Here is a 12,575-nt window from a genome sequence, read left to right on the forward strand (position 1 = left end):
AGTAATCAAAATAGCATGGCACTGGCATAAAAACAGACAAAAAATGGAACAGAATACTGATAGAGAATGGAATAGAATACTGAGCCCAGAAATAAACCCACACCTTTATGATTAATTGATATTTGACAAAGCAGGCAAGAACATACAATGGGGTAAAGATAGTATATTCAATAAATGGCACGGGGAAAATTGGACAGATACATGCAAAAAAAAAAAAGAAAGAAAGAAACTCGATCACCTTCTTACACCATAGACAGAATAAACTCAAAATGTATTAAAAACTTAAATGTTAGACTCAAAACCATAAAAATCCTAGAAGAAAACATAAGCAGTAAAATCTCAGACATTTCTTGTAGCAATATTTCTTTTTGCTTTTTATTTTTATTTATTTTAAATTTTTTAAAATATATTTTATTGATTTTGTTGTTACAGTAGTTCCATTTTTTTAACTTTTGCTCTCCTCTGTCCAGTACCCCCCTTCCCTCCAGCAATCCCACCCCCCTTAGTTCATGTCCATGGGTCATGCATATAAATTCTTTGGCTTCACCCTTTCCTATATTATTCTTAACATCCCCCTATCTATTTTGTACCAATCAATTTAGCTTCTTAGTCCTTGCACCATTTTCCCATTTCTCCCCCATCCCCCTCCCAACTGATAACCCTGCCAATGATACCCATACCTATGATTTTATTCCTATTCCGGTTTGCTTAGTGGGATTTTGTTTTTGTTTTCGTTTAGATTCAGTGGTTGATAGTTGTGAGTTTGTTGTCACTTTAGTGTTCATAGTTTTGATCTTCTTTTTCTTAAGTAAGTCCCTTTGACATTTCATATAATTATGGCTTGGTGATGATAAACTTTTGCTTCACCTTGTCTGGGAAGCACCTCCTCTGCCCTTCCATTCCAAATAATAGCTTTGCTGGATATAGTAATCGTGGTTGTAGGTTGCTTTTCATCACATTGAATACTGCTTGCCAGTGCCTTCCTGCCTGCAAAGTGTCCTCTGAGAAATCAGCTGATAGTCCTATAAGCGCTCCCCTGTAGGCAACTCTTTGCCTCTCTCTTGCTGCCCCCCAGGACTCTGTCTTTATCTTTCACCTTTGGCATCTCAGTCATGATGCTTCCTGGTGTGGTCTCCTCTGGGTCCAGCTCACCTGGGACCCTCCATGCTTCCCAGACCTGTATATACATCTCCTTCACAGAATTTGGGAAGTTTTCCTCATCTTTTCCAATTCTTGCTTCCTCATTCTGCACTGGTTGACTGCTTTTTTCTTCCTTATGTTCCAAATCATTGATTTGAACCCTGGTTTCCTTCCCTTCACCATTGCTTTTGTGTGGATTTTCCTTCATTTCACTTATCATAGCCTTCACTTCTCTTATGCATTTGCCATACTCAAGCATATCTGTCAAGCCTGTGACCATCTTTATCACCAGTGTTTTGAATTCTGCATGTTAGGTTGTCTATCTCCTCATCTGTTAGGTTGGCTATCTCCTCGTCACTTAGTTCTCCCACTGGAACCTTGATCCATTCCCCCTTTTGGGCCATACTCTGTCTCCTCATTTTGACAGACTCCTGTGTTTGTTTGCCTCTGCATCCCAGGTAGTGCTGTCACTCCTGTTACTTTATAAGGGGCAGAGCCTTAGGTATTTGTCAGTGCAGGGCGACCTGTTTCACCATGTTGTGGTGCTGTATGCGAGGGAGGGGTCTGAGAGGGAACAATGCCACCTGCCCAGAACATGCCCCTTTTCCAGGCACCTCTCCCACTTCCACACCGGACTGGCACCCCTCTAGCTGCTGCACTGGCCATCATCCCCAGAGTCGGTGAGTTTGTGGACGTTCTAGGACTATGGGGGCCCTTTAAACAAGCAGACTCTGCTGAGATCGGCAGTTTATGCTTCCACCCCAACCCCCACTGGTCTGCACAGTCAGAAGCAATGAGGGTTTATTTTCCCCAGTGCTCAGACTGTGAGCTGTGATGTCCGGTGAGGAGCTAGGAACGCTCCCCAGGTGTTCCTCCTGACTTTTTAAAATGTGTGACTGCACTTTCTGCTGGCCTGCTGCTGCTGCCACTGCCACACCGTGTCCTCTCTGCCCTGGCTCTGCCTCTCCTACCTGTCTGGATGAGTATTTCTTCTTTATATCTTTGTTTGCTGGACTTCCATGCAGTTTGATTTTCTGTAACTTCTGGTTGTTTCTAGTTTTGAGGTAGTTGTATTCCTTCTTAGTTGTGGAGGGAGATGCAGCATGTCTGTCTATGCCTCCATCTTGGCCGGAAGTCTTGTAGCAATATTTTTTAATGATATCTCTCTTGAAGCAAGGGAGATGAAAGAAAAAATAAACAAGTGGGGCCACATCAAACTAAAAAATTTTTGCACAAACAAAAAGAGATCCACAAAATTAAAAGCTAATCCACCAAATGGGAGAATGTATTTGCCAATGATACGTTTGATAAGGGGTGAATTTCCAAAATTTCCAAATTTCCAAAACTCATACAACTCACACTGGCTGGTGTGGCTCAGTGGATTGAGTGCTGGCCTGTGAATCAGAGGATCACTGGTTCAATTCTTGGTCAGGTCCCCAGTTGGGGGCATGCAAGAGGCAACTGCACACTGATGTTTCTCTCCCTCTCTTTCTCCCTCCCTTCCCCTCTCTCTAAAAATAAATAAATAAAATCTTTTAAAAAGACTCATACAACTCAACACCAAAAAAACCCAAACAATCTATTTTTAAAATAGGCAAAGCACCTGAATAGACATTTTTCTAAAGAGGCCATACAGGAGGCCAATAGACATGAAAAGATGCTCAATGTCGCTAATCATCAGAGAGGTGCAGATTAAAACCACAGTGAGATATTACTTCACACCTGTCAAAAAAGCCATCATTAACAAATCAACAAACAATAAGTGCTGGTGAGGATGTGGAGAAAAGGAAACCCTGTGCACTGTTGGTGGGAATGCAGATTGGTGCAACTACTGTGGAAAACAGTATGGAGATTCATCAAAAAATTAAAAATGAAACTGCCTTTTGACCCAGTGACCCCACTTCTGGGAATATATCTGAAGAAGCATGAAACACTAATTCAAAAGAATATATACACTCCTATGTTCATTGAGGCATTATTTGCAAAGGCAAAGAATAGCAATCCACCTAAGTGCCCATCAGTACATGAGTGTATAAAAAAAACCCTGTAGTACATTTACACAGTGGAATACTAGTCAGCCATAAAAAACAATAAAAGTCTTACCTTTTGCAACAGCATGGAGGGTATTATGCTATGTGAAATAAGACAGAGAAAGACAGCACCATATGATTTCACTTATATATGGAATCTAATGAACAAAATAAACAAACAAAATGAAAACAGAATCATAGAAACAGAGAACAGACTGACAGCTGTTAGAGGGGTGGGGTTGAGGCTGGGTGAATAAATTGAACGGATTACGAAAACAAAAACAAAAACATAGACACAGAAAATAGCATGGTGACTACCAGAGGGAAAGGAGGATGTGAGGAGGTAGAAGAGGATAAAGGGAGGATACATGGTGATAGAAGAAGACTTGACATGGGGTGGTGAACATACAATACAGTAAACAGATGATGTATTACAGAATTGTACAGCCAAAATCTATATAATTTTATTAATCAATGTCACTCCAATAAATTCAATAAAAATTTTTAAAAGCAATTATAAATGAAGGAGAAAAAAATAAAGAAGCTAAACAAAGCAGACAAGTCTCTGGTAAAACAAATGTTAAAAAAAGAAAGAAAGTCAGAAGTAAGTAATATTATGAATAAAAAGTTGATACAACTACAATAAAGTAGACATTGAAAATAAGATAATATTAACCACTGTATGCCAATACATTTGAAAACAGGTAAAAATAGATAAATTCTTAGAAAAATATAATTTGCTAAAACTGATGCAAAAATACAATTTCTGTATATTCTTATAAATTTCAAATAAACTAAAGAAGTAGTTCAAAATATTCCCACTTAGTGAAAAAAAAGGTGGTAGAGAAACATAAAATTTTGTAGACATGTTCTACCAAACATTCAAAGAAGTGATTGTTTTAATTGTATACAAAATAAATAAGGGGATATTCCCTCTTCTTCTATATTCTCTTATTTATTCTATGAAGCTAGTGTAACTTAATATCAAACCAGGCCAGGATACACAATAAAGAAAGACTGCATGCCTATTTCACTCATGCTTAGGATTCAGATATCCTAAGCAAAATACTAGCAAATCCTAACAGTATATTTAAAAAAGATAATACACAAATGATTGAGTCAGGTTTATCCAAGAATGCAAGGTATTTTAATATTAGAAGACATTTAAGGTCATTTACTCATCAATAGCTTAAAGAATAAAAATATAGTATCATTCTAATTTATTATACAAAATGGTACAGCAGATATTAAACGACACCAAACTAAAATTCTAGAGTTGAAAACTAAATAACTGAAATAAACAATCTGATGGCTTTAACCGTCATTAATACACAGCTGCAGAAAAAATTAGTAAACTGGATTACAGTTAAAAACAAATAAATGAATACTCACTTAGGTACATACATACACCCCAAAAGAAGCATAGTAGAAAAACACAGAAGAGAGGAGACATAAAGAAAACATTGAGAAGGTCTAACACATATTTACTTAGAGTCCCTGAAAACTGAGAAAATGGAACAGAAGCGATATATGACAAGATAATGGCTCCAATTTTTCTGAAACCAAATGAAGGGCTTAAATTCATTTTCAAGAATCTCAACAAATCCTAGGCAAGATAAATAAAAAGAATTCTATACATAGGCACCTCAAAGGGTTTCCAATCCATGCTATACCCCTGACTTGCCTGGGAGGGTTACTTAGCCTCTTTGAGCCTCAATTTTACAAATACACAATAATAAAATACAACCTATTTTATAGGGAGGGTAAAATGATTAAATGAGATAGCATATGAAAAATGCTTGGTATGTTGCCTGATACATATTTTCCTGTATTTGGCTATAAATATTGGCTATTGTTATTTATCAATACTTTCCATACCAGGTTGAAAGCCCATGTTTACCTGGCTTTGAGGGTCGCTAAAGCAAGTCATCTCCAACCACCACCACAGCTTTTTTGCACCCCAGCAGTGGGTACACACTAGGTGGTACAAGCATCTAGAAAGGGAAATTCCTCACCCTCATCCATTAGGCCAGGCGCTGAGTTGGGAGTGGTAGGAAAGATCTTCAAGCTCCACCCTCACCATTCCTGACCACGCCCAGCCACGCCCATTCTAAGGGCCTGAAGAGCAGTTGCCTAGCAGTGTGTGTTGCGCTGTAGCCAGGGCAGGCAGCCCAGCCATGCCCAAGAATGCGTTGGTCATCTTGCGCTATGGCCCATACAGCGCCGTCGGTCTGTCTGTGGAGCACCGCACCTTCCGCCTGGAGGGCCTGCAAGGTGGGCAGCCGAGCGCCAGAGGGCCACCAACCTGCGTGTGCCCAGGTATACCCTAGCTTCTGAGTATCTGTGCTGGCTGTGCTTTCTGTCTAGACCTCCTTCCTTCCTCAGACCCAGACCAAATGCTACCTCCCTTGGAAAATCTTCTCTGAGCCCTTACCACTCTGGGATCCAACATTTTCCTCTGGCTTCCCTTGCTTCAATAAAAGAGTGGGAAGTGGGAACAAACATGCTCTGTGAGCCCACTGGGTGCTGGGCAGTTACCTGGATAGAAAGGATTACACAGTGGGAAACTGAGGATCAGGAATAGTAAGTGACTTTTCCAAGGTCATATGGCTGGCTGGAAAATGGTGGGAAGTCTGTCCCTTGATCATTCACTCGTGCAACAAACCTTTATTGAGCAGCTAATATGTGTCAGACACTCTTCCAGTTACCTGGGACATACTGGTGAACAAAGATAGATGCCCTTAAAGTGATCTTCTCATTGTTGACTACTAATTGACAGTAATGCTAAGACTGACAGAGAAACATAATCATAGTAGGCTGTAATTGGAGGGGAAAGATCTGGAAAGGTTTTTTACATTTGAGTTCAGCTTTAAAGAGTAAGCAGAAACTAACCAGGCAAAGAGAAGAAAAAGCATTCTAACTGTAGGAACTGATATCTGCAAAGGCTGGAAGTATGAACAAATGATGTGTTTGTTGAATTGATGGGAAGATGAGATTGGAGAGGTAAACAGGGACCAGATCCTGTAGGGCCATATAAAAGTTTTAGGCAGGGGGACAAAACTATGGCTGCTGTAAGAAGAACAAATTAGAAGGGGTCAAGAATGGAAGCATGGAGACAAATCAGGGGGCTTCTAGAGTGGTCCATGGAAGAGATAATAGTAGCTTGTACCAGGACAGTCATAAAGGGGTGGTATTGTAGATGAAAGTAAAATAATGGTGCTCCCTTAAAAAATACAGAGTGGAGGCAATGGTCAAAAGGCTGCTCTCTGGATCCAGTCAGCTCTGACTTGAGCCAAGTGCTGATGGGTGAACGTGCTGTACACTAAAATTGAGAACACTGAAGTTGTTCAATTGGAGGAACATGCTCCATTTTGGACATTATTAAACTTAAGCACTTTCAGTTATATAGGTGGAGGTTCTTAGCTCTACTCTTCTGGAATTCAGAGAAAAAAATAATCTCTCCTGGAAATAAAAAGGTATGAGTCATTGATTTGGGAAGAACATATAGAATGAGAAGAGAGCCTGAGACTGAGTCTTCATGAACTCCATTATCTGACCCAAACCCAGAATCTTCCAGGTAACATGCCTTGGAAGTGCAGAGGACACAAAATCAGCAATGAGGGAAGGCCTCCTGAAGGAGGTAGCATTTGACTTCTATTTAGTTTAGAGAGTGTGAATGATTTCAATCATCAAAGAACACTGCTTTCTATGTGAGAAGAATTGATTGAGAAGTTTCTGTTGTAAATAGTTCAGTATTATTTGGTGATGCTTAAAATGTTTTGTAGTCTTGGCTAAGGACACTGCCTAAATAACTATTTACTTCTTTGCCATCTGATGAACTGGGCCCATCCACTAACCCTTTACCCCATAGCTCACTTTTAGTAAAATAATGAGACTAAACAACTGCAACATTAAAAAAAAAAAAAGATAGATCTGGCTTCCAGTCAAGATGGCAGTGTAGGTAAATTCAGTAGTCAGAAACTTCCACAACCACATCAAAATTACAACCAAATTGCAGAAGAACCATTACTTGGAACTGCCTGAAATGTAGCTAAATGGAAATCCTATAATTAAGGTATAAAGAAGAAGCCACATCAAAACCAGTAAGAGAGGTGGAGATACAGAACATGCTGGTCCCACACCTATGTGTGGTGGTTAAAAATCATGAGGCCTATCTCAGATGCTGAGGTCCACCCATGGGTCAAGCCCCACACTAGAACCCCAGCCCAGGGTTCCAGTGCCAGGACGAGAAGTTTCCAAAACTTCTAGCTGTAAATACCAGCAGGGATTGTGACTCAATGAAATGGAGGGCTTTTGGAGTTCCAGCCTTTTAAAAGGCTGGCACATAGATTTAGTCTCACTTGCTCTGAGCTCTAGCACTGGGGCAGCAGCTTGAAAGGCACCAGGGACATAAGGAAGGAACTGACTTATCTGACTTTGGGATGAAGGCTGGAGTGGCAGCTTTCTCCCTAACAGAAGGACTAGCAGAGGCCATTGTTCCTTTGCTAACCACACAACCCACAAAGCTGACAGAAAGTGCCATATCTGACTCTCCAACAACCTAACACTATTCACCCCGCCATGGTGATTTCCTGAGACCCCACCCCTCCCAACTTGTGGCTGAGCCAAGACTTTTCCAGGGGCTTTCCATACAAATGACCTGTCTTGGCTGATGTTGCTGACTTTCCCAAGAGCTCTCAGACAAGCAGCATCAGGCCTCTGTGTAACCTGTACCTCCTGCTAAGTGGCCTCAGGGCCGCCACCAGTGGCAGCTCGCCATGGTTCACATCTTGGCCTCTCCTGCACAAGTAGCAGTCATCTTCAGATTGTTTTATAGTTCATGCCAAGTGGTCCCAGACAGAACATAGGTGGGAACAACCTCGGCCTGCATCTCCCAGAAGGTCCCAGAGCCAGTGTACCCAGTGAGCAGCTTCAGACTATGTCAAACTACCACGCAACCACCTCAATGAACAATACATTCAAGGGTAGACTCAGGATACCTGAGTCCTTGTAAAGTGAATTCTGTTTAATGGGGTAGGTTGTGCACTGCTAATATTTCATAGTGGTTACAGCCAGTTCTCACAGCTGATATGCCTAGCGGTAAATCTATCCCACTGACACACCAACAGCAATCAAGGCTCACTACAACAGGAGGGTGTACACAGCCTACATTGGAGGCACACCTGGAACACTCAGCTCAGGTGACTGGAGAGGCTGCATGATACCTACTATATAAGGCCACTCTACCAAGCCTGGGAGATGTAGCAGCTCTATCTAATGCATAGAAACAAACAGGGAGACTGACAAAATGAGCAGACAAAATTCATGTCCTAAATGAAAGAACAGAACAAAACTCCAGAAAAAGAATTAACCAAAATGGAGATAAGCAATCTACAAGATGCAGAGTTCAAAACGTTGGCTATAATAATACTTAATGAACTTAGGGAAAAAGCAGAAAGACTTAGAACTTTAACAAAAGAAACTAGAAAATGAGGAACAAACAACATTCAAAGTGTGTAGAAAGAAGGAAATGATAAAGAACAGAGTGTAAATAAAATAGAGTCTAAAAAGTACAATAGAAAAAATTCAATGAAATCAAGAGTTGGTTCTTTGAAAACATAAACAAACTGAGAATGTTTAGCCAGACTCATAAAGAAAAAAAACAGAAAGGGCCAAAATAAATAAAATCAGAAATGAAAGAGGACAAGTGAAAACTGACCCACAGAAATACAAAAGATTATAAGGAAATATTATGAACTATTGTATTCCAATATATTGGACAATCTGGAAAAAATATATAATTTTCTAGAAACATACAATCTTCCAAGACTGAATTAAGAAGAAAGAGCGAATCTGAAGAGACTGATAACTACTCACAAAATCAAATCAGTAAGTGATCACAAACCTCCAAACAAACAAAAGCCCTGGACGAGATAGCTTCAATGGTGAATTTTACAAAAACATTCCAAAAAGGTGCGGAGGAAAGAAAGCTCCCAAACTCATTTTACAAGGCCAGCATTACACCAATATCATACAAAGACACTACAAAAAAGGAAACTACAGACTAACATCTCTTATGAAAACAGATATAGAAATACTCAACAAAATACTAGCAAACTAAATTTGGGAAAACATTAAAAAGATCATACACCATAATCAAGTGGGATTTATTCCTGGGATGCAAGATTGGTTAAATATTTATAAATCAACTAACATAAACAAAATGAAGACTAAAAATCATATGATCATGTCAATAAATGCAGGAAAAGCATTTGACAAAATCCAACATCAATTTATGATTAAAAACTCTCAGCAAAGTCAGAATACAGGGAACATTCCCCAACATAATAAAGGCTATATATACAAACATACAGCTAACATAGTACTCAACAGTGAAATTCTGAAAGCTTTTCATTTAAGATTGGGAACAAGACAAAGCAGGTAAGAGACCAAACTATAAGACATTGAAAAAAAGAAGTTTAAGAAGATACAGATATATAAAAGAATATATTGTTCTCATGGATAAGAAGAATAAATATTGTTAAAATGTCCATACTACCCAAAGCAATCTACAGATTCAATGCAATTCCTATTAAAATACCAATGGCATTTTTCAGAGAACTAAAACAAGTTATAAATATGAAACTATGAAAGAACCTGAATAGCCAAAGCAATCTTGAAATAGAAGAGCAAAGTTGGAGGTATAACACTAACAAATATCAAACTACACTACAAAGCTATAGTAATCAAAACAGCATAATACTGGGGGACAGATAAATAGATCAACAGAACAAATAGCCCAGGAATAAACCCACCTCTATCTGGTAAACTAGTTTATGACAAAGGGGGTAAAATATATAAAGAGGGTAAGACAGTCTCTTCAATAGACAATGTTGGGAAAACTGGGTAGATGCATGCAAAAAAGAATTAAGAGTACTTTGTCACACCATATACCAAAATAAACTCGAAATGATTTTAAAAGACTTAAAGGTAAGTTCTGAAACCATAAAACTCCTAGAAGAAAACAAGGACAGTAACACTTGAATATTCCTTTTAGCAAGTTTTTGAAAACTTTCCCCAGGCAAGGAAAACAAAGAAAAAATAAACAAATGCAATTACAGCAAACTAAAAAAGTTTTACACAGCAAAAGAAAACAAAATGATACTCTGAAAAAAGTTAATATCTAAAATATATAAGGAACTAGAAATATAAATCAATGGAACAGAACAGAGCCCAGAAATAAACCCATGTCTATATGGTCAACTAATATTTGACAAAGGGGGAAGGAACAAAAAATGAACTGAAAAGAGAATCTTTAACAAATGGTGTTGGGAGAACTGAACAGAGACATGCAAAAAAATGAAACTAGACCACCAACTTATACCACACACCAGAATAAACTCAAGATGGATCAAAGACTTAAATGTAAGCCATGACACCATAAAAGTCCTAGAGGAACATACAGGCAGGAAATTTTCAGATATCCCATGTAGCAATATTTTCACTGATATATCTCCTAAGGCAACGGAAATAAAGAAAATAATAAATAAATAAGATTACATCAAACTAAAGAGTTTCTGCTCAGCAAAAGAAAACATCAGCAAGATGAAAAGAAAACCAACCATATGGGAAAATATATTTGCCAATGATATTTCAGATAAGGGATTGATCTCCAAAATACATAAAGAACTTATAGGACTCAACACCAAGAAGACAGACAGCCCAATTTAAAAAATGGGCAAAGGACCTGAACAAACACTTCTCCAAAGAGAACATACAGAGGGTCCAAAGGCATATAAAAAAAATGCTCAACATTACTAACCATCAGAGAGATGCAAATAAAAACCACAATGAGAAGCCCTGACTGCTGTGGTTCAGTGGACTGAGCGTTGGCCTGAGAACCAAGTGTTGCTGGTTCGATTCCCAGTCAGGGCACATGATTAGGTTGCATGTCAGGTCCCCAGTTGGGGGCGTGAGTGAGAGGCAACCACACAGTGATGCTTCTCTCTCTCTCTTTCTCCTTTCCCCTCTCTCTAAAAATAAATAAATAACCAAACAAATAAATTATTTTTAAAAAAAATCACAATGAGATACCACCTCACACCAGTCAGAATGGCCATCATCAACAAATCAACAAACAACAAGTGCTGGTGAGGATGTGGAGAAATGTGAATGCTAGTGCACTGTTGGAATGCAGACTGGTGCAGCCTCTATGAAAAATAGTACGGAATTTACTCAAAAAACAAAATGGAACTGCCTTTTGAACCAGCAATTCCATCGCTAGTATTATATCCAAAGAATCTTGAAACACCAATTCAAAAGAACTGAAGCACCCCTATATTCATAGCAGCACTATTTATAATAGCCAAGTTCTGGAAACATCCTAAGTGCCCATCTGTAAATGAGTGGGTCAAAAAACTGTGGTATATTTACACAATAGAGTACTATGTAGCAGAAAGAAGAAAGGAACTTCTACCATTTGCAACAACATGGATGGAACTAGAGAGAATTATGCTTAGTGAAATAGCCAGGCAATGAAAGAAAAATACCATATGATATCACCTAATAGAGGAGACTAATGAACAACACAAACAAATGAGCAAAATTGAACCAGAGGTATGTAAACAAGGAGTAGACTAGCAGTGACAAGGGGGCAGGGGGGAGAGAGAAGAGGGTAATAAGGGGAAGGGTCTAGTCAAAGAACATTATAAATGACCCATGGACATGGACAACTGGGTGGGGACTGTCTGTGGGAGAAGGGTCCATAAACAGGCTGCGGGGAAAAAATAGGGAAAAAATGGGACAACTGTAATAGAAAAACAAACAAAAAATTTTAGTGGGGGAAAAAGATGAAAGCAAAATAAATTAATAAATGAGCGAGCAAGTTCATCCCCCCTCAAACAAACAAACAAAAAATAAAACAGCGACAAAAAATCTCACATGTAGGAAAGTGAAAAAAGAAAATGTACGTATGCAAATGCAATTTTAGTGAATATTAGAAGGACAAGGATTTTCCTTCATACTGTATATTTTTATCCCTACCTGATCTCTCCAGAATTGACAGAAGGTTTCTTCATAAAACTAATAAGACCAGTTTTTAATAGAGGGTTTTTTTTTTTACCGAAACATTGACTGGAATGTCATGCCTAAAGGAGACATGCTTGGTCTCTAGTTGTTACCAAAAAGCCCTGTAGAACTGGGATTGACTTTTGAAGGTAATAAAAGCCCACGAGATAAAAGGCCTGGTACCTTGGTTGGTTGTGCGGTCCATGGCAATCTTTCCAGGGAAGGAATGAAGGTTGCTTTCCTGAAAGATGGCTAGAAGGGACCTTAAGGTACAATGGAAAACCTGAAGGACTTGGAAAAGACAGGTGTTTACAGGCAAGGCTGAATGGCAGGTATGTG

At 38.9% G+C, this 12,575-nt stretch overlaps 1 protein-coding gene across 1 annotated transcript in view; it reads left to right on the top strand.

The window, feature by feature from the left end:
• Positions 1-5,347: 5,347 nt before the first annotated feature.
• Positions 5,348-12,575, top strand: part of CUNH10orf53 (chromosome unknown C10orf53 homolog) — a 42,486-nt gene continuing 35,258 nt past the window's right edge. Inside the window, exon 1 of the mRNA XM_090279523.1 lies at positions 5,348-5,444. Coding sequence (XP_090135649.1) covers positions 5,348-5,444 — 97 coding nt within the window. The remainder of the gene's footprint in view (positions 5,445-12,575) is intronic.

This window comes from Furipterus horrens, unplaced genomic scaffold (genome assembly GCF_987537825.1).
Source record: "Furipterus horrens unplaced genomic scaffold, mFurHor1.1.pri manual_scaffold_5, whole genome shotgun sequence".
In the NCBI taxonomy this organism is placed as follows: domain Eukaryota; kingdom Metazoa; phylum Chordata; class Mammalia; order Chiroptera; family Furipteridae; genus Furipterus; species Furipterus horrens.